Source organism: Capricornis sumatraensis, chromosome 10, assembly GCF_032405125.1.
Source record: "Capricornis sumatraensis isolate serow.1 chromosome 10, serow.2, whole genome shotgun sequence".
NCBI lineage: Eukaryota > Metazoa > Chordata > Mammalia > Artiodactyla > Bovidae > Capricornis > Capricornis sumatraensis.
In genome coordinates, this window is record NC_091078.1 from 2,569,512 (window position 1) to 2,592,431 (window position 22,920).

The window sequence follows — 22,920 nt, forward strand, 5'->3', positions numbered from 1 at the left end:
CCACTCCAGTATTCTGGCCTAGAGAATTCCATGGACTGTATGGGGTTGCAAAGAGCTGGACACGACTGAGTGACTTTCACTTTCACTTGGACGTGTACGGGGCAAAATGATCTCTGAAAACAAACTAGATTATCAACATATCAATTCAACCAAGTTCCTCCATGAGTATTACCTAAAAAATAAATATAAGGAATCCAAAGTACATTTTCAAACTGGAGAAATAATAATGACCACTATATCTGTCATCTTTATATCAGAGAATTCAGTATAAGTATTAAATATCCCTTCCATCCACTTTTGCTCTAAAACATTTTCCCATTTTCCTCCGAGGTGTTTTAGGTTACATATTGAACATGTATTTGTACTGGGCAGGGCACTTTTGAGATTTCCCTCACAGAGAAAACTGACAAGATAATTTTCCTGAGAAAAGTTCTTATTGTTGCAACATAAACCCCAAATCCTTCCCTTAATAGAGTACTCATGTCTGCAAGAGCATGGAGATGAAAGGCTTTGCACTCTCGACTCTAGACTTGCAGCATTCTTTTCTACAATATATTAACTTGATACCTTTAAGAAGATGTTAAATAAAGCAATAAATTGGTTTAAATATTAAGTTGAAAAATAGATAAATTGAATACCTTGGTGTTCAGTGTTTATCTGAGAAACACTGCCATTTCTGTCTTGGCCTTCCTAAAATAAAACCAGAGAAACAGAAGTTAGATTTGGATACCTATGTGCCCCAGCCCCCATTCCAAAGATTTGCACAGACACACACACACATTTGACCCCTTCGAATCACTCATACACTCAAGACTCAGATGCAAGGGGAGCAAAATGCCAAATCCTAAAGGACCACAATAAAATGCAAATATTAATGTTCCTGAGTCAAAGGAGAAAAAACCCACAATTTTCCATTAAGTCAGATTTACAGTAATTACCAAAGATATGCCAGGTGGGAGTAGAGAGCATCCTGGCTGTCTGTGGTATGGGCCACCCTGGAAGGGGTACCAGAGACAGGGTCTGGGGCAGCCCAAGAGACCAGAGGCCAGGTTCCACAGCCAGCCTTTAGCCTTGCCATCAGCAGCATGGGTAGGCTGACTTTTCCTGCCTCCATCTCCTAAGGAATGTATTTGAGGGAAAAATACTATACACCACCAGATGTTTATTGATAATACATTAAAACTTAAAATGTCTATGGAATAAATTAAATATAATTCTTCATTAGGTTTCACAAAGGATTTAGCGTGGGTAAAAGGTTCTGGGGAGATGGACTAGAGAATGAACCCAACCTTGTAACTTCAGGTGAACGCAGAAGAAAACACCTTGAGTTCCAGGGTTTGGACAGACAGCTTTTCAGAATCTTTTAAACCAGGATCATTCAGTGAGAACACGAAATGCTGTTAACAGGTTCTTCCTATATTCACTACCAATCCAAGGATAATTCTTCATCATTTAAAAGGCACAAACATAAGCCTGACCGAGAGTCCAAGCTTCATTGCAGCCAAGTCCCAGGGACTGTCCAGATTTTCTTGCCTGGGAATCTAATCCAGTTTCAGCGTCATTTGGACTAAATGGGTCACAGGCTCGAGCTTGCGTAAACAGCTGAGTTCCAGCTATTTCCACTGTATTTGATATGGGATTTGCCTGCGCAGTGATGCCTGTACGAGGGCTGGTTATGACTGCTCCAAGACACATAACTTGGGCACGCAGACTATGTCCATCACAATGCTCTTTCCAAAAGCTGGCATCCAGACCATTCTAATGGACTTTTATGGATGTCAGCATGGTATTAGGTTGGTGGGGTTGGTGCTGAACCACTCATATCTACATTCATTCAGACTGTAGTTAGAGCATCCCTTCTATGTACTTGGGGAATTAGTGATTCTTCTGTCAAACAGCATCAAGAATACATCACAGCACTCCTACAGTTAACTGCGGACATTCTATTTCCTCCCTGTTCATGCCAAAGCACTCCTGATGGAAACATCAGATGGAAAAGCTAAGGAGACACCTCCCTACACATTTCCTGTCTGGAAGCATCCTCTCTTGTTGCATCTGATTCTTACCTTGAGCCTTTCTTGATTCAGGGCCTCCCATGGAGATAAGCGTCTAATGCGTTTCCGCATACGAGCCGGTCCTTCTCTCCAATCCAGTTCCCACTGGGAGCAGGGTGTGGCTTCTGCCATCTGATTCCACAAGCCCAGCTCCCCAAAAAGCTGCTCCTGGATTCTGGTCCACGCATTGGCCGCCTTGATGTTGCCACATCTCCGTCTCTGAGAAGCAGAAGTATAGCATCACTCCTGGACACAGCTCCTTATTGGCCTGGCCCCAAACCTCCTGGGATGAACAGACCAAGCCCCTCGTAACTGCCTGAAGAAAATCACCTCTAAAGGCAGCCACAAGCACCTGCAGGGTGTGTAGTGAAATCTCTGGAGCCAGGACCGGGTCAGGAGAAGAAATCAGTTTGTCCAGCTTTGAGACCATTTAACTCAGGTTCAAGGAGGAGAAAAATCCTCTGCCCTTTGGCCCATAGAGCTTTGTGACTGCTGTGTGCTGCGCTGTCCAAAGGTCCCCATACTACTCATCCGAGGACTGGGGAGCTATTTGACAGAACAGACACAGCAGCCCGCCATAGCCCCTGCCCTTCAAAGTAGACAGGGGATTTTACCATGGTCCCTACCCACTCCTACTGAAAGCACTCCTTCTAGTGTCTGGACTGAAGGTGCGATGAGGCTGTTCACGGAAGCCCAGACCTTTGACATTAGTGAACATAACCCCACCTAACACCTGTGAAGCCCTCGTAGTTCGCATATGTAGCGCTTGACTGTTGTCCTTTCTGCTGGGGCTCTGCTGTGCTCGGTCACCCTGTCGTGTCCGACTCTTTGCAACGCTACGGACTGTAGCCCACCAGGCTCCTCTGTCCATGAGATTCTCCTGGCAAGAATACTGGAGTGGGTTGCCATTTCCTCCTCCAGGGGATCTTCCCGACCCAGGGATCGAACCCACGTCTCTTATGTCTCCTGCATTGCAGGCAGATCCTTAACCACTGAGCTGCTGGGGAAGGCCACATCTTCTGTTAGAGTATAACTCAAACCTTTAACAAAGTACATCAGTGCCCCAGACCGCCTCTGTATGCCACACTGAAGTTCCCTACATCGTCTTTCAAGAAAACATTTCAATTCAGTTTGGACAGGAGAATCACCTTTGTCTGCAGGGCAAACTTTTGCAACTATTCACGTATTTGACGGCATGCACCCTACATTTTAATTTTTCAGAAAGCTGAAAGGTGAAAGTGTTAATGACAAGAAGCACAGACCTTATAAATGTGACATAGAGAAGAAACTCATTGTCATATATTAGGCTGAGCCCCTTACCTGCTCTATTTCATCCCCTCCACACAACGACACTGGAAGTGAATGCGGGAACTTGTAAGTAGTTTCTATTATCCTCATGAAGGAACGAGGTCTAGAGGAGAAGTGATCTCCACAAGGTGACCAGCAGCTGGCCAAGCTGGGATTGAAACCCAGTCTGTCTGACTGCACAGCCTTTAGCTTCAGCCTGCATGCCTGAGTCCTTTCCTAGGGCCCTGGTGTCATTTTATTAAATCCTACTTTCTGCCAGTATTACTTCAAAGACTGGCAGGCTTAGAGGTAGACCCTGAAAATCTGGACCACTTTAAATGGGAAAATCATTCTCAGAGCTTGCAAACTGTATCAAAAACAAGACAGATGGTATAGTTCTAAGCACATGGTCTTTGGTGTCAGATGAACTTGAGTTGTCCCAATATTTCTGCTTTTCACTAGCCACTAAATCTGAAGGAGACTCAGAATCTTCATCAGTTAAATTTGGTTAGTAATATTACGGCAATAATAAAACCATGGGATTATATAAGGATCGAATGAGACAATATTTTCAAGAGTTTAATATGGTGCCTCACAAACTTAAGCAGTTAGTATTATTATTGTGAATAAAGCAAATCTTATTTCAAAACAAGATTACTTTGTTTCTCCACAGTTCTTAAATTCATACCCAAAATGATCGTAGCATTTTACAAGTACTCCAATTTTTTAATAAAAGACTCCAGGAAAATAATGACTATCCAAAGTCTTTTATATGGATTTAGTTATATGAAATGAACACTTGTTTGGGGAGAATATTTCAGCTCCTTGGAGACTAATGTTGCATTTGTAGTTCCATATTGAGCTTCATAGAGGATGAACGATCCCAAGCTACTGGGTTGTCCATCTGGAGTTGCAGATTACTCTTTTAAGGTCATCCCTTCCACCTTAAGGCTCCATCTGTGCACCCTGGCGGTTCATGTCCGCCTGAGTCTTCATTGCAGGGCAAATGTGTTTTTTTGAATATCTGCAGTCAGACATACGAGTGTCGGTGATAGGATCCCTCACTCATCCCTCAGAGATGAGCAATTGTTTAATCCATAATCGAAGGCTATATGTGGTCCCAGGACTGAGAACATGACGCGACGAAAGAAGCAAAAGCCCTGAGTTTCTACACCTGCAAGGTGTTCGCAATGCCCACGTCTGTGCACAGGGTAAAGTCCTCTTTCAGTTCAAGCCTCGAATAGGCCAAATGCCACATCAGGCCCAGAGGCAGGGATGCTGGTGAATTAGAGGCAGCTATGAGTCTTGGCTGAATAGAAACTCCTGGGCAGCCTCACTGCAGCTTTCGTCTTGGCAACCAGCCCGTGTCTGCCTCCAGCCCCAGTGCTGGAGCACGGCTGACCTGACTTTGGTGGGTGATGAATGGCTACAGGACGGGCTAGTGAGCATCAGTTACTGGGACTGGAACTGTTAGGGTCTCAGGAGCCCACACAGAGCAGACTGCAAAGAGGTGGATGTGTACATACTCAAGGCCACAGCCCTGCTCTTGGCAACCTTATGTCCATCAGGAGAAAGCACAGGAAGTATCTGCACCCGGGGTGGACACAGCTTGCAGGCAGGCCACTCACGTCATGTCGTGAGCACCTGCATCTCCAGCGACCTCGTGGGTGCAGGTAAAATGCCCAGTTGGAGAAGTTTTATGTAACCTGTTACTAAGAGCCGTGTGGGTGAGGGCCTGAATCTGATTATCTCCACCCTCTTGGGAGGACCTCACGGAGTGTACTTAGGAGAAGCTGTCCTTGAAGAACACGGCATATTTCATGGGCCTGATTTCTCTTCAGACCTTGGACTTGACTTCTCAGGAAGTGGAGCAAGGCTACATTGGGAAAGTGTGTTGTTGCTTAAAAGAAAGCAGGGTGAATGCTCCAGACCCCATCATCTCCGTCAGACAGTGATAACATCTGCATCCTTTAAAACATCAAAACAATCTGTCTTAAATATTTAAACACTTGGAAAGTGTCCTTATGGATTAGCCTCAAAATGCTGATTTTCTCAAAAATACCTCAAGCAACAGTAAAGCTCTACACAACTTTCTCAAGCACTCTCTGAGCCCCAGACAGGCCCCATGCTGAAAATGAGCCCGGCTGATGTTCCAGGAGACTGGACCCTTGCCTTCTGGGCTCAGAGCCTCTGCTGAGGTTCTGTCCTTTCCCATGAACTTTCTGTCTTTCACATTTCAGCAGAAATCCACCAAGTACCACAGAGCACAACTCTCCTAGCCATGAACAAATCTTCCAAGCATTTCCAACCACAGGAAGAGAAATGGTCACTGGTCTTGAACAGATGCTGATTTGAAAGTTTAGATAAACAATGCTGTCTGTCTTGAAATGGAACAAGTGTGATGAGGGATATTCCTAAAGAAAGGATGCAATCCTAAATGACTCGTCTTATTTTCCCCCCAGTGGCAACTGAATTTATTAATTGTATTGCTAGTTCTGAATGAAGTTGGTGAACTCAAATAGTGAGACACTGACATGCAAGGGCCTGTCCAGAGGCGCAGATAACAGAGTCACGCCCCAAGCTCCCAGCACAAGGCGCCCTGGGCTCTTGACGCCTATTTACTAGCAGATGAATGAGTAGATACGTGAATGGGCACACTGCCTATCTCCTCAGCTGCTGTCACTGTGGATCCAAATTCCATGGCATAGGTCTTGCAGGTAGAACTGACTCACTGATGATCAGTTATTGTCTGAGCCAATTTAGAGTTTAAGCCAAAGGCTCTCGTGAATCCTTATTTCACGTTCAAGGTGGATTCCAGTCTTCCGTACAGAGAAAGATACTGTCTTGCTTCTCACCTGTACGTGATCTTTGTATAGAGATGCATATAGTTCTTGTCCTCTTCGTCTGTGGTTCTCAATACATGACACAAAGTCCTGGAGAAGAGAGAGAACAAGCCACAGCTAGTAACAATCATGATTTTAGATGAGAACTTTCTGCTCTGGCCAAGCGCCAGAGGAAGTAACGGTCACAGGACTTGTTGGTCAAATCATTCACAACCTCATGAACACATGAATCACCTACGCTGTTACACACACATTCAGATTCCCAGACATGTTTATGGGTTACTTTTACCTCTAACTACACTGAACCAGGTTATAGCAGATAAATCTTCCTCCCAAGAATAACTAGAAAGGCTAGAACATAATACTTCAGTCAAAAGGGAATTCTAAAAAATGTTCAAGTAACATATTTATGGAATAAGTCACCCAACAATAGTAGAATACACAAGCTCCCCAAAAATATATACTGAGAAAAACTACATGCCAGACCATAAAACAAACTTCAACAAATGTATAAAAAATTGAAATGTGCAAAATACATTTTCTGATCATAACAGAATCAATCCGAAGTCAGTAACAGGAAATCTCCAAACACTTGGAAACTAAACAGTATGCTTCTAAATAATCCATGGATCAAAAAGTAAGTCTCAAGGGAAATTTTACAAAATATATTGTATTAAATAAAATTGAAAGTAGAACATATCAAAATTTGTGTTGCATAGCTAAAACAATGCTGAGAGGGAAGTATATGTCACCAAATGCTTCCATTAGAAAAGAGTTAAGTTTTAGAAAATCTGAACAGATCAATAACAAATAGGGGGACTAACCAGCAATCAGATATTTCCCTCCACACACCGAAATGCCCAGGGCTAGACGGCTTCACCAGAGGTTTCTATCAAACATTCAAAGAAGAATTAACACCAAACCTAATTATATTTTTTAAAAAAATAGTAGAGGGAATACTTTTCAACTCATCATTAGAGGCCAGCATCACTCATACCAAAGCCAGGCAAAAATACCACACACAAAAGAACACTAAAGACCAATATCCATGATAAACACTGATACAAAAGTCCTCTATAAAATACTGGCAAGCAATTCACCAGCACAAGAATCGGATACCATGATGAAATGGAATGTATCCTTGGGATGCAAGGATGGTTCAATGTATGTAAATTGATTAAAAAGATAGCATGAGAATATTACAAACAACTAGATACACATAAATGTGATAAGTGAGATTAAATGGACAAATTCTTTACAAAAGCACAAGCTACCAAATCTCAACCAACATAAAATAGATCCTTGGAATAGCATGTAACAGTTAAGGAAATTGAATTCATAATTTAAATACTCTCCCCAAGTAAATTTCCAGGTCCAGATGACTTCACTTGAGGAGTTTACAAAATACTTAAGCAATAATTAACATATATTTTACAAAATGTCTTCCAGAAAATAGAAAAGATGGGTACATTTCTCAATTTTTTTATGCAGCGAGCAGTACCTTTATAACTTTATATCACAACCAGACAAAAATACTACAGGAAAATACACCTAACTTTCACAAATAGAGATGCAAAATTTTTATCAAAATATTAGCAAATAGAACCTAGCAATACATAAAAATAATCACATACAACGACAGAATGGAGTTTATTTCAAGAATGCACAGCTGGTACATACCCAAAAAGTAATCACTGTAATCTACCATATTAGTAGGTTAAAATAGAAAATAACATGATTGTATCTGCTGCTGCTGCTGAGTCGCTTCAGTTGTGTCCGACTCTGTGTGACCCCATAGACGGCAGCCCACCAGGCTCCCCCGTCCCTGGGATTCTCCAGGCAAGAACACTGGAGTGGGCTGCCATTTCCTTCTCCAACGCATGAAAGTGAAAAGTGAAAGGGAAGTCGCTCAGCCGTGTCCGACTCTGTGCAACCCCATGGACTGCAGCCCACCAGGCTCCTCCGTCCATGGGATTTTCCAGGCAAGAGTACTGAAGTGGGGTGCCATTGCCTTCTCCATGATCATATCAATTGATGCTTAATAGTATTTGAAAAAATTCAACACTCATTCACTATAAAACTCTCAGAAAGCTAGGAATAGAGGAGAACTTGATAAAAGAATCTACAAAAACTCACAACTAACATTAAATTTAATGCAAAACAATAAATCCTTTCTCTCTAAGACTGAAAACAAAGATGTATGCTTTTATTGTTCTCATTCAACAAGTTGCTAAAGCGTTCAGATTTTATACCAGAAACACAATTCAGAAAAGGAAAAATCAATGAATTTGATCTCATCAACATTAAAACTTTTTCTCTACAAAACTCATAGAAAAATGATGTAATAATTAGCTACAATCTGGAAGAAAATATTTGCAAGTCACATATCCATCAAAGGACAAATATCTGGAATATATGAAGAAATTTAAAACTTAAGTGCAAAAAAAGTCTACTGGAATATGTGCAAAAGATATGAATAGACATAAAGAGGATATGAAAATGGCAACGAAGCACATGAGGGCCATGTTCTACATCAATATCCATTAAGAAAATGAAAATAAAAGCCAGAATGAGATATCACTACACTTCTATCAGAATGGTTAAATCTAAAAGATGACAACAACGAATGCTGATGAGGATACAGAGAAACGTTAGCACTCATCATTGCTGGTGGGAATGCAGGGTGCAGCCACTCTGGAAAACAAGTCAGTAAATTTTTTTAAAAAATCCAGTCAACCACCATAGGATCCAGAAGTTGTAACCTCTGGGGAATTATCCCATGAAAGAAAAACTTATACTCACACAACCATTCTGTACAGGAACATTTATAGCAGCTTTATTCATAACAGACAAAAACTGGAAACAACCCAGATGACCTTAAATAGGTGAATAATTAAAGAAATGGTGAAACATCCATAATGTGGAACGCCGCTCAACAATAAAAAAGAATGGACTGTTGATACATACAACAGCCTGGATGAATGAATCCACACAGAATTATGCTGAGGGAGAAAAAAATCCCCAAAGGGCAACAAGGGGGCTTCTTGTGGTGATGGAGATATTCCTTGCTGTGATGCTAGATTACAGTTTTGCAAGATGATACCATTGGGGGGAAGTTGGGTAAAAGTTATATGAGATCTCTCTGTATCATTTCTTACAATTGCGTGTGAATCTACGATTCTTAAAATAGAAAGTTTACTTTTTAAAAAAGTCATTGAGGGCTCTAGCTTCACCATTTGAAAAAAAAATTAGTTCAGAGAACAAAATCAATCAGATAAGATAAAAAAATCAATAAGATAAAAAAAGAGACATTCAATGGAAAATCTTTAAAAAGAAAAAATTGAACAGGCACTTCGTTAAAAAAGATGTCAATGACCAACACAAATATAACAAAGAGGTCAATTTCATTTGTCATCTGGAGGATATAAACTAAAACCACAATAAGAATATCTAAATTCAAATAGCTAATAATGTCATGTTTTGATTATCGCATGGAGCAACTGGAACTCTTAAACTGCTGAATTGGTACAACCATTTTGGAACATAGTTTGGTAGTGTCTTAAAAGATGAACCAACAATTTCATTTCTAGGTGTATACTTAACAGAAATTCATGCATGTGTATTCCAGAAGACATGTGAGAATGTTCATAACAGCAGTGTTTGAAGTAGCCCTAAAGTGGGGACAATGCAAACTTCCATCAGGAATAGACTGGATAAATGAATTATGTATGATACAGTCATATATATCCTCTATGGTAATGGTTCTTAAAATGTGGTCCCTGAATCCCTAGTGGCTCTTTAATACCCTTTCAGGGGATCTGTGAAGTCAGAAATATTTCCAGAATACCAGAACACCTTTGCCTTTTTTCACCATGTTGATGTGTGCACTGATGGCCCAAAAGCCATGACGAGCAAAGCCATTTTCATAGTCCAAACCAAGACACCAGCACCGACTATGCAGTGATCAGTGTACATAGTCCTCATCAGTAGGAATTCACAGGAAAAAAAGTCTTCACAAGAATGTCATTGATAAAAAAGTGCAGGATTAATTGTATGAAATCTCAGTCTGTGAATACACTTTTTAATAGTCTATGTGATAAAATGGGAAATCTACATAAAGCACTCTGAATACCAAAAACTATAGCGGTCATTTCAAGGACAAGCATTCGTATAGTTGTTAGAGTTGTGAGCTGAGCTAGCTACTAGCTACATTTTTATTTGAAAGAACGTTGTTGTTGTTTAGCTGCTAAGTCAAGTCCAGCTCTTTTGCAGCTCCAAGGACTATAGCCCACCAGGCTCCTCTGTCCACGGGATTTCTCAGGCAAGAACACTGGAGTGGGTTGCCATTTCCTTCTCCTGGGTTTTCCCAACCCAGGGACAGAACCCCTGTCTCCTGCACTGGCAGGGGGATTCTTTACTGATGAGCCATGGGGAAGCCCTTGAAAGAATGGCTGCCAGATAAAGCTAAAGTTATGAAGACCCAGGCGTTTGGCAGGTATTTTCTTGAAAATGAACAAAATGAACCTGTCATATAAAATAAAATCACTGACAGTATTCGTTGCCTATAATATATTCTGGGCTTTCAAATTTCAAATGTTAGAATGTCAGAAAACTTGTAACTGCCTTTATGAGCTTGACAGTTTCTCAGTAGATACATATTTTTCTGATAAGATTGGTGATGTATGAATATGATTTTTCCATATTACATAATGAAACATATCAATATTTGGGAGATCTTTCGACTCAAGGAACCAATATTTTCACTATTTGTTATACGCATGTTCCAAATCGTGTATGGGTTAAAATATCCATTCAAACTGCAAGATAATAAATACATTTTACTGTAACAGAGTACAAAAATTTCACTGATAGAAGTTTCAGATAACTTCCAAGAAGCTACTACTTGTTGAACTTTGGTGTAGTATCAAAGGATAATATCTATAATTTTCTGAAAAGTTTATTAAAATTCTCCTTTCTTGGGACTTCCCTGGTGGCTCAGTGTTAGGACTCCGCACTTTCAGTTCAGGGGCTGTGGGTTCAAACCCTGGTCAGGGAACTAAGATCCGACAAGGCCACACAGCATGGCCCCCCCAAAAACTACTTCTTTATTTTCTAATTTCGTATCTGTTAAAGATCAGATTTTCTTCATTTATTTCATCCAAAAAAAAAAAAAAAGAATTACAACTAGTTGAATAAAAGGCAGATATGAAAATCCATCTGCCTTCTACTAAGCCAGATAGATATTAAAGAATCTGCAAAAATATAAGACAATACTACTCTTTTTACAATTTTGAAAAAATATATAATTTTTTAAAAATGTTATTTATGCTTACATATAAGTTATATAGATTTGTTACTGCTATTTTAAAATGAATTAATAAATGTCATTTTAAAAATTCTGTTTTAATTTCTCACGCAGTGAATATCAACAGATGCAGTCTACGTGGCACAACAGCTCTTCGAAACCTCAGTGATTTTTAAGAGAGTAAATAGATCTTGAGACCAAAGTCTGAGAACAGTATGGAAATGTTGTTTGGTCACTATGAAAATAAATGAACTCCTGCTTCATGAAATGACATGGATAAATCACATGGATAATCACATGGATCATCGCATGGATAAATCACAGAGTTTGGAGTGAAAAAAAAAACAGAAAGAAGAGTATACACGTTATTTCATAAACATAAAAGTAAAACGTAGAAAGCTGATGTATGTTAGCTGCCAGGAAATCGTCTACTTTGAGGGTAGAAGGTGCTAGTGACTAGAATGGGGCATGAAGTTGGGCGTGCTTCTAGAGAGCCATTAATGGTGTATTCTTTAACCTGGGTAGTGGTCACATGTTCACTCCATGAAAATGCTTAAATCTGTATATGTGTGACTTGAACACTTTTTTCCATGTGTCTCATAGTTCAATAAAATAGAAAAGTGTTCATCAACAAAGACTCAAAACTATGAAAACAATATAATTTTAAAACCCCAGTTAATGTTTTGGAGTAGTGGGAATAGGGTGATTTCTTTCTTTCTCTCTTTTTTTGTTTACAAAATTTTCCTTAATATTGCTGTTACATGTTTATGCACATTTATAAGTAACAATCATTATGAGCTCTGCAAATGACATAGAATGCTGACAAACTTGACTAATTTTACATTTAAGGCAAAAGCCCAGTCTGTTTCCTAATATGATACTTTGGAGACGTGCAGCAGGAGAAGAGAACTCTTGGGGGAACTTGGACGCAGAGCAGCTTCTGTCAAACAGGAATGTGCTATCTCAGTGCAGCAGTAGAGGAAAATCTGGCTCTGCTTCCCTTGAGCGCTGAGCGGGGGAAGGCTTGGAATGGTGGATTAGGAGGATGGGAGAGGGACCTGACCAAGGGCACCTGAATGGTGTATATAGGAGTGTCGGCGGCCCAAATATTTGTCATCCTTTGGTCTGCTGTCTCAACATTCCAGCCAATAACTACTGTCCACATAGCACCTGAGAAAGGAGTTTCCATGCGCATTACCACGTTTAATATTTAGCCACCTGACAAATCTATATTACGATGATTCCCATTTTACAGAAGAGGAAGCTGAGGACAGGGGACCCCAACAATACAGGAGCTGGCAGCACCAGAGGATGATGTCTTAGGCCACCCCAAGACTCCTCCCGCATGGATTCCACCTGTGCGTCACCACAGTACTAAACAAATTACTGCTCTGCTAGGGACTTCTAAGAACTTCCATGCCCTGGCAAGTTGTCACGCTCAGGATGTGGAGACAGGAGGAGGACGATTTGGGTTGGTTCAAGGGCAGAAGCTCATCTGCCTGGGCAGCAGTGGATATGACACATGGATGGGGGACAAATTCAGAGCAGAGCTCTGCGTTGCTTATGGGAGCAAAATAGCCTTTGCTTAGCAACTGCCTGTGTACTAAAGAGTTCGAGAATCTTTGAAGTAGAACCAAGGGTCTCAGAGGGCTGTTTGGAGATGTGAAAGGCATAGCAGGTCTGGTTTAAAGAGCCTGTGCCTTGCCGTCCCAGTGCCTCCTTAGGGAAGGGTTTGGCTACAGGATACAGCTCAGACCTTGGAATGGGAAGCAAGACACAGCCTATCTGAAGGTCACCTGTAAGTGAGCCGACCTCAGCTTGGCGGCACCCACCTTTGCCAGGAGCACCCCTGGGGCTGGCCAGCTGCTGGCGACCCTCCTGTTCAAGCTCTCCCGTAGGAAGTCCCTGCTGTCACTGATGACAGTCATTACATTGTTTGCTTAAAGCATCATTAGTCCTGTAATCACAGCTGTGTAGCCTAGCCAGAAAAGAGAAAAGCCAGTATCTAAATGCAACCCCTCAGATCCGGCTCAGAAACTTAGCACCACGATTACAGCTGTAAGCCTGGCCTCTCCAGCCAACCCTGGCACGGTCTGGGACTGAACTCAGTGGTGAGAAACGCCAGTGCATCTACCAGAGTTGACATATATGATGTCATTTTCATCCTCGGACCCACCGTTTTCACCGCCAGTTACTTACTCCAAGGAAATCATAAAATAGATGTCCAGATAGTCACTGAACAACATTTTCCACCATCCTGTTTATAGCAGCACAAAATAAAACAATTTAAACATCAACACATGGAGAGATGGTTCAACCTTGCTGTCAGGTTATGCAGTCACCACAAACTGCGTTCACACAGGGCCGCCACCAGTGCGTGCAGCACCTTCGTGTCCCCTTTGAGCAGATGCTGCCCTGGAACTGCACGGGTAAGCTGAACAGTGGGAGCAAGGCTGGATTCCAGCTTCCTTTTGCCACTCTGGCCAAGGGCCTTTGTGCACAACCTATACAACCGTTCACTGCAGCCCTGGTGTCAAAAAGGTTCTGATGATACGGAACCAGGTTGTTGATATATTGAGATTTTTTTTTAATGAAGTTAGAAAATAACGTGCTAACAACAATTAAATGTGTATAGATTTGCATGGAAAGGGAAACGGAAAGAAAGTACAGGGTGCTGATTGTTAGTGCTATTTGCTGAATATTTCGAGCTCTTTCCTCCTGCAGATACACGGCATAACCGCTTTTCCTGCCTCCTTTGAGCCAGGTGAGGCCAGGGAGGCGGGCTGAAACTTTAAGGGCTCAGGCTCAGTTCGCTAAGCTCTTTTTCATCTGTCACGGCAGTGCTCCAAGTTCTAGATGGCTGCTCCCTGAGCTGGCGTCGCTGGGTGAGGTTAGGGCATGGGAGACTCGGGACCGACTCACAGTGTGGCACACGTGAGAAGTAAACCTTTGCTATTTCAAGGCAGTCAGTTTTGGGAACGTTTGTTACCGTACTATATCTTTTCCTGAATAATACGCACATGAAATATGTTAGGAAGGGTTATAGTAGAATTGCATTGAAATGTATTTGTGATCAGTGAAAAAAGATCAGAGAGCTAAGTGAAAGCAAGTGTGAAATCAATTAAATGTTATGAGCAGAAAGCTCAAACAATTTGAGCAACAAAATAAATAACAAGCTTGGTAGATTATGACCTAAATTATAAAATAAATATAGATGAGTCTCTACAGATAGAAATAAAAGATTGAATAAATGAATTAGGGGGGAAAGAGACAAACCTTTCAAACAGAAGAATTTAGAATATTGTGTATAGATATTTCCCTTGTCAGGGGGCAGAGCTTAATTGCCTTAAGAATGGGCTGGTCTCAACGACTTGCTGCCAAAGAACAGAGGATGGAAGGGAAAATAGTAACTTTACAGCGGAGAAATCTGGCAGACCCCATCGCGATCGTGTGATGAGGGCTGACGTCACCAGTGAGGATACTGTGTGGGTGTCAGGCGCCCCTGACCTGATAAGGTATGATGAGAAGGACGTGTCTCCTCTGCGGTCTTCCCTCCAAAAATTCATGACCTCAGGATAATTGTGAGAAGAATGTTTAACAGACCCACACTGAAGTACACTCTACAAAATATCTGACCAGTACTGCTCCAAGCTGTCAAGGTCATAAAAATAATTGAAGTCTGAGAAATTGTCAGCGTCCAGAGGAAACTAAGAAGGCGTGACGACTACATGCAGTGTGGTGCCTTGCACTGGTTCTCGGATTAGTAGGGAAACTAGTGAAAGCAAAGTATGCCTAGAGAGTCACTACTAGTCATGTACCAATGCCAACTTTGATTAATGTACTGTGATAACGTATAACAGGGACAACAGGGGAAACTGGGCGAAGGATATAGGGAGGTGTTGAATATAAATACGAAAAGTACATGGGAAGTACTCCAAAATAAAAAATGTATTAAAAATACAATGGCATTCTCACAACCCTGTCACCTAAGTCCCACGATGAAACTGAGATGGAATAGATGAGTCTGTTTTCTCAGCTGGACATGGTTCCACATTTTTCTTGGATGTAAACAATTCATTGCAATGAGTATAATTCTTGTGCTTGAAGATAAATAATTTTTGGTAAGTCTTGTTCCCCCCAGACTGCACAAGCCAATCATTTCACCAGACACTTTAACAGAGAAATAGTCATTCATTCCCCAAATGGCGGGAAAGTTGCCTGATGGATGTGCAAAAGGATGGTACAGAACACACGAAACCACAGACGCTATTATTCTGTATCAATAATCGAAGGGACTTTGAAGAGTATCGTTGCCAACTTGATTTTCATTTTATTAACAGGCCTTAAAACTTAACTCCATATAACATGATTCCACCGCAGGCAGTTTTCTTTATAATTGTTTAAGATTTCTAAATATGCACTAATGATCCATAAAAGAAAAGCAATAACCACACTGTTTGATTTTGGTGTCAAATCCAGATTCTTTTTTCTGGCCAAAGAAGCAAGCGACAGGCTCGAGTCACACTCAGGCGGCCTCCCTCCCATTTATCCCGGCAAGCGTGAACTGTGGATCTGGAAGGGGCTTCCTCCACCACAGGCCCATGTTCTCACTGGCCACACTGGTCACGCGTTGGTCACCTCTCCTCCCCTGGTACAGGCTGAGGGGTTGGATTAACGGTGCCAGTAGCTGGGTGGCAGTGAGCAACCAAGGAAAGCCTGTCTGTGTAAGCCCTTTGTTATTATGGTGTAACCAGTAATTGTCAGGAAGACTCTTCTCATTCCTAGTACACCCCCTGAGGGCCGCACCGCAGAGTGGTGGGGCCTGCAGAGGCAGTCGCTCCACATCACGGTGACTGGGTTGCTCACCTGAATAAAGTCTGAGAGACTGAAATGAAGCTCGTGAGCTTTGCCACTTCTCTGAGACAAATTCTCTGCAGCTGGTCGCTCCCTGCCTGGAGTGAAGCACTCCTCATGGTCAGGATTAATGAGGCCCAGGAGGGCCAGGCGACAAGACAGCCAGGTCTGCAAAGAACAAGAGGCAGGAGCTGGGCAGCTCTGGCACTCACTCCCCCCCGCCACGTTTAAACCCGTCTGAAATCCTGTATTTTCCTGGTTGTGAAATGTTCAATAAACAGATTACCTATGTAACTTTTCTGTCATTCCTTCTCTACATAAAGGCTGATAAATCGTCTGCCTTCAAAAATAAGTTCTTGGTGGAGACCTGGTTTTAGTTAGATGATAGAAGCAGTTAATGAGAAAGCAATGAAATGCTTTCCCTGTTTGTCAGCAAATCCTGTATAACGCCTACGTGTGTACCCGCCAAGCATTAGCAGTCGGTTACGAAAGAGGCAAATAGGGACCAAGGGACAGAATGGCCTGGGTCTGCAGTAAGCTGTGGTCAAGGTGTCTGTGGAGGAAAGTCATTTGGATGACTCAGGCCAGGAAATGCTTTTTCCTCCAAATGCCCAGATAATTGCACTTTTCTCTACTCTGGAGACAGAGCCCCTGGATTCTTAATAAATGTCGAGCCATACCAGAGTAATAATCATATTTCCAGCGATAATGACAAACAACTGGTGCTGAGAGTGGGTGAAGAGGGAGCAGATCACCACGGCGCAATTCATCTCTTGTTAGGTTCACTCACATATTAATTTCTGAGATGAATGGAGGTTTCTAATTTGTCTTTTTTGAACTGTGATGTTTTTATTAAATTCAATCATCATGAGTACATGGAGACTGACTACTTGAAAAAAAAAAAAAAACCTCCCATGTAGCAAAAGACAAAAGCTTCGGAATTGCAGGCACTGAGTCTTTGCAAGGAAGCCAGCTTCCCTTTTCTTTGTCTCTACCTTGGGCATCAGAGCCTCTGTGAGACTCAGACAGATGGGAAGCATCAGCATGCTGACCTTTCCTGAACTCTGCTGGGTCTTTGCAAGTTTCTGTCATCTTCATCCTCAGAGGTGAGGCTCATGGAGACCCAAACCTTCTTGGGCAGGAGCAGAAGCTTAGGAATTGTGAGTGACTTAGGGTCTGAGTGAGAGATGAATGTGAGACTCTACCCTGGGAGACTGCAACCCATGGAAACACTTTCCCCCTGGACACATAGTGAAATTGCGGTTGCTGTTATCGACTGAATTATGTTCCCCTCAAATCCATATGGTGATGCCCTGACTCCTACTACCTCAGAGTGTGACGATACTTTAGAGAGAGAGCATTTAAAGAGGTAATTGAAACAAAGGCTTTTAGAGTAGCACTTTTCCAATCTGGACAGTGTCCTCCTAAGAAAGGGAGCAGTTCCCAGGGATGCTCTCAAGGAGAAGGAGGCCATTTACAAGTCAAGGAGCAAGGCCTCGGGAGAAACCCAACCTGCAGACAGACGCCTTGATCTCGGATTTCTAGCCTCCAGAACTTTGATAAAATAAATGTCTGTTGGTGAAGCCCCTAGTCCACGGTACTTTGCTAAGGCAACCCTGGCAAACTAATACAGCTTCCTTGACTCCAAATAATGCCTGTCACTGAGACAGTCTGGATGCTGGAACTGGCAATGCAAACGGAAGTAACAGGTCAGCTGGAGCTTATGGAGAAGGCTCCCTCTTCTTCTTACAGAAGGCTGTAAGGAGAGAGACAAGGCCACTATGACCAGCAGCAGCCGATCACAGGCCACATCTAGACAGAACCCTTAGCCTGAGCTCTTGAGACAGGACTGAATACGATCTAGGCCCATACTAGGATCTTCCGGATGACAGCCCTGACTGTATACATCCCTGTGTGCCAGGATGTCACACATATCCGCTCACCTTGGCTCTCTTGGGGACCACACCGGGACTTGCCAGCCAGGATGTCGCACATGTCCGCTGACCTGGGCTCTCTTGGGGACCACACCGGGACTTGCCAGCCAGGATGTCGCACATGTCCGCTCACCTGGGCTCTCTTGGGGACCACACTGGGACTTGCCAGTCGGTGTCCACTGCTGGGCTGCATATGACTCACAGTTAACATAATCAGCACCAGCCCTTCCCTCTCCCTTAGGCTGGTCCTGCATAGATGCAGCCATTTGAGTGAAAAATAGATAACTGTGGCCACAAGGGTCATGGCCAGGCTGGAAAGGGCTTTCAGGAGGGACAGTGATTTTAAAGTACAGGAGAAGCAATTGGTCCGATGGAAGGGGCAGGCTCTTTCAAGCAGATGGGATGACATTTGCCCAAGTGTAGAGATGGGAGAAGACAGGGTGCATGACAATAAAACACGGAAGTGGGCCCATTTGGCACGAACACTGTGCAAGATGGTCACAGGAAGGAAACTCAGAAAAACAGTGAGGACCAGGCTTCTTGCACTATGGGCATGGGTCTGAGGCCTCCCCTGGACAGTGTAGGAACAAATGATGGCTGTTAATCAGGAGCATGACATCATGAGACCTGATCTTTAGGAGCTCACAATGAGGGTGATGACGGTGTGATGGGGCCCAATGAGTTTCTGGGAGGGACCGCCAGCTTTGTTTTCCCTAAGTCCCCGTTCTCTGCCTCTTGGCAGAAGCATGATTGCCAGGTGAGGAATAAGTATATAAGCTATCTTGCCTCCCACTCCACAAGGACAGCCAGAAAGCTCAGGCATGCTGTAGCTGATTGACTGTGAGCCGTTATGGACCACATATTTATGATCTTAATTCCCTAGGAATTGACTTTCTCTTTGAGTTTTACTTTTCCTGATTTCATTTCCTCATTTTATTGCACGCATCACATTAGATACCATAAATCCTCTGGGGAGTGAGTCAGAATATAAATAAACACACACATGGGATCAACATAAACAGGATATGATACTCCAGTAACAACGCAAAGGCAGCAGCTGGCCCACGACAGTTCCTTTGCGTCTAGAGGGGCCCCTCCGTCGCCACGGACCTCCCTTCACATCCTTTCTCCTCCTTTTCCTCCTCCTCATGCTCCTCCAAGTCTCAGCTCGACTTCAGCTTGTTAACACCGTAATTATTCCAGCCACCTAGAGGGTCAGGGCATACTTGTTACTGTCAGCATCCTCTGGCCTTAAGCCAAGGCCTGGGATACGGTAGAAGATCCATGGATGTGCATGGAAGGCTGAAGGAGGGAAGGTCCAGATCAGAAGTGAGCGTTCAGTAGACGAGAGAGAGATGCATGTGTGGATGGAGTCACAGACGTGGACGTCTTTGTGAGGCCGAGAAAAATGAAACGGCACGTGACAGCTGGCCCCCACCACCCTCTCCCTGCACCTCCCTTACATCCAATCTCTGTGACCCACTCACACTGATCTCCCTCTGTCCTCAAACACATGAACTCATGCCTGCCATCAGGCCTTGGCACTAGCCGAGTCCTTTTCGGGAGTTTTCATTCCCCAGGTGTTCAACAGCTACTCTTCCCTCTCAGCTTTATTATCACTCACAACCTGTGGCATTCACGAGTCTGCCCCTAGCCCGCACACCAGATCCCAGACAAAGAAGTCTATGAGTCAGGAACCACTTGGAAGAATCCATCTGATGCTCAAGCTCAGCTACTCCTCCCATCATTCCTAATTAAACCGGTAGATACTCTAGCCTCCAAGAACGCCTGAGAGACCTCCCAGGCCTGGACTCCATGCTCTCTGCTGTTTCCACTCCCTTCTCCACGTCCAGGCCCATTTCCTTCCATGACAGGCCTGGAGCCAAGTTTGCACCAACCCCCATCGACAACAGTGATGAGAAGAAAATTTCAGAACTTCCTGTTCTGAGACTTTGAAAGACTTTTTTAATTAACCAAAATGGTTTCTCATAATAGATGGGTCCCAGGGCGAGAAGGCGGCTGTAACTCACGCGGCAGGCGCCTCGCGGCCAAGCTGGGAGTGAGGGGCTGGCGGCTGTGATGGCAGCGGCGCCTTGGGGGGCCCCAGACTGATTCTCCACCCGACGACCATCTGTCGTTTTTTCTCATTTATATAGTTTGGGACATTTCTGTCTTATGAACTCTGAAGCATTCTGCACCAATGAATACGTTTAAGTTTTAAATATTCAAATTTAGAGGAATAAATAATCAAAAGATGTGCTTTCCCCAGCCAAAATCATAATTTTTAAAAGTTGAAAGCCTTTCCTGTAATGATGTTACCCCACCCCAACCACAACATAAGTTTCTGGAAGGCAGGCATACCTCACATTAGGAAATCTAATCTATAAAAACCTGAACCTCAAAATAGATTCCTAGGTATAATTAGCCTCCAAAGTAAAGGACTGAATTTAGTTTTCAAAAGGATTCAACCCAGCATTTTTCAAGTTCCTAAGCAAATTTTGGATCTATTAATTTATAAAATATTGACCTATCTACATTTTTTTTCAGAAACGCATCTACTGTAGTTCTTCTTAGATATAATCTAGCTACAGAGATAAATACCTGGACTTCAAGGGTTTGTTAAATGTAAGGTCCTGTGTTATTCATCTCTATATTCTTAGTGAGGACTCGTATATCTTCAATAAATCCATGTGCTGTTGGACTACATATGATAAAGTATTGATTGCCTTTGATGGGCTCCCCTTCTGCAGAGCACGGTGATGGAGCCATTCCTTAGTGCCAGTTACAGTGACCAGCAGGACGCAGGACCATGAGCCAGCCATGGGACCAAGTAAGTTATTGTCAGTATTAAATACTCTTATTCTGTGGCCTTTGCATTCTTAGTAAGTCATGATATAGTAGACCACATTAAGTTTTAAGAGTAAAAAGTCGATAACACTGATAGTGAAATTCTATGTGCTAGTCGAGACAGGTACTTGCTACATGTTAGGAGAAGGTCACCATCATGCAATTTTAGCAGAAGGATCCCCTGGTCAGGTCAGGGTCTCTGCTAGCCTAGCCACTGTCCTTTGTATGAATTGGAAAAAGAAGCCCTCTCTGGAAAGATGGTGCCCTTCTCCCAGGCCAACATAGACTACACCACAGCTCACAGCTTATCAGCAGAGCTTGGGGATCAGTCCTAGTAATGCCCATCTCCAAGTGGGTCCCTGGCCCCATGCCAGTGCGTTTCTCAGCTGGCGTCACTGTGGTCTGGCTGGCCTCAAACCACAGACAGTCGCTGCAATGTGTCCCGCCCTGGGCCCCAGGACACCAGCCTCTCTCTGCTTGGACTACAGGGATATCAGCACCCACAGTGATGACCAGCTAGCAGTTCACTGGGCTCTACTCGTGGCCAAGCTCTGACACTGATCATCTCAAGAGGACAAGAGGCAGTCTCTCTTAGGCCTCTGTATTTCTCTCTGCATTTATCTTGTACCTACATAACTGAGGGGCCTGGATCTATCACTACCTAAATCCATCCCTGGAAAAAATTATCCAAGAAGTAGTGTAAAAGGTTCAGCATCCTGAGAAGAGACTTTTCTTCCTCCCTGAACTGATGACATCAGCTAGATGCTAAGACGGCCCAGTGTCTTCATGGGAGAAGATGGTGATCGTGGCATCATGGGCACTGAGCGCTCACAGTAAACTGTAAGCTTTAGCAAAGCAGAGCAATTCTAGGGTTCCATCAGGATCATTTGAAGAAGGGAAGCCCTGGGGCTTTGGGCAAGGTGGCTTCTGTCTTGGGAGCCTCTTTTCCAGCAAATGTCTAGAGACTGTGATGTTTCAGGAAAGGTCCTAATCCAACAAAGGTACTGTATTCAGCATGACCATAGGCCCATTTCATCAGAAACGAAGGGGCTGCCCTAAGAAAGCAGAAAAATGTGAATCTGCAAACAAGAAGTCCAGACCACACGTCTGATCTGGGCAACTTCCCTTTTCCCTGTGTGCGTAGGGACACATGCTCTGAGCAAGTCATTGATTGTTTTCCAAATGGAAGAAAATACATTGAAAGAGTTGACCTAAAATGCCTTTAAAGGGCAAGCTCAGCCAAAGAATTTAAGTAACAGAAAGTTTTCAGGAAAAAAAAAATCAGTTGCGATATTGTTAAACACAAAGGGCACAAACACACACGCTAACGCTAAATAAAATGATCAAATATGCACAAAAGCACGAAACACAGTAGCAAATAGACCAACTAAAGTCTCTGCACACAGCATTGTAATCTCGCAATGATTCAAACATTGAACAAATGGCAACTTTAATATATACCATTAATAGCAAAATGTCTGCTTTACTGATGAAAAAAAAAAACCTAAAATCTACGTTGCTCTAAGCAGTTTTGAAATGAATATCTGAATCAAAACTTCCCCTGTGCATATAATCGCATGCTAATTTACATTTTAATTACTTCCTAAGAAATCAAAAGCAGTTGTTGACAGAAGAACATAATGTCAGCTTCACGGTGCAACGTTGGTGGATGCTTAATGAACTTAATTAGATAATTAGTGATGTTAATTATCCTTCTATTATGAAGATAAAGCTGTCTCACAAGTGATGCACTTGGTAAAGAAACATCATTAAAGGTATCAGTGTTTGCTTTGTTC

General features: G+C 42.9%; 1 protein-coding gene across 1 annotated transcript in view; it reads right to left on the bottom strand.

The window, feature by feature from the left end:
• WDFY4 (WDFY family member 4) overlaps nt 1-22,920 on the bottom strand; it is a 233,556-nt gene that overhangs the window by 91,930 nt on the left and 118,706 nt on the right. Inside the window, exons 39-41 of the mRNA XM_068982260.1 lie at nt 6,197-6,274; nt 2,067-2,273; nt 639-690 (exon numbers count right to left, since the gene is read on the bottom strand). Of these exons, the coding sequence (XP_068838361.1) occupies nt 639-690; nt 2,067-2,273; nt 6,197-6,274 (337 nt within the window). The remainder of the gene's footprint in view (nt 1-638; nt 691-2,066; nt 2,274-6,196; nt 6,275-22,920) is intronic.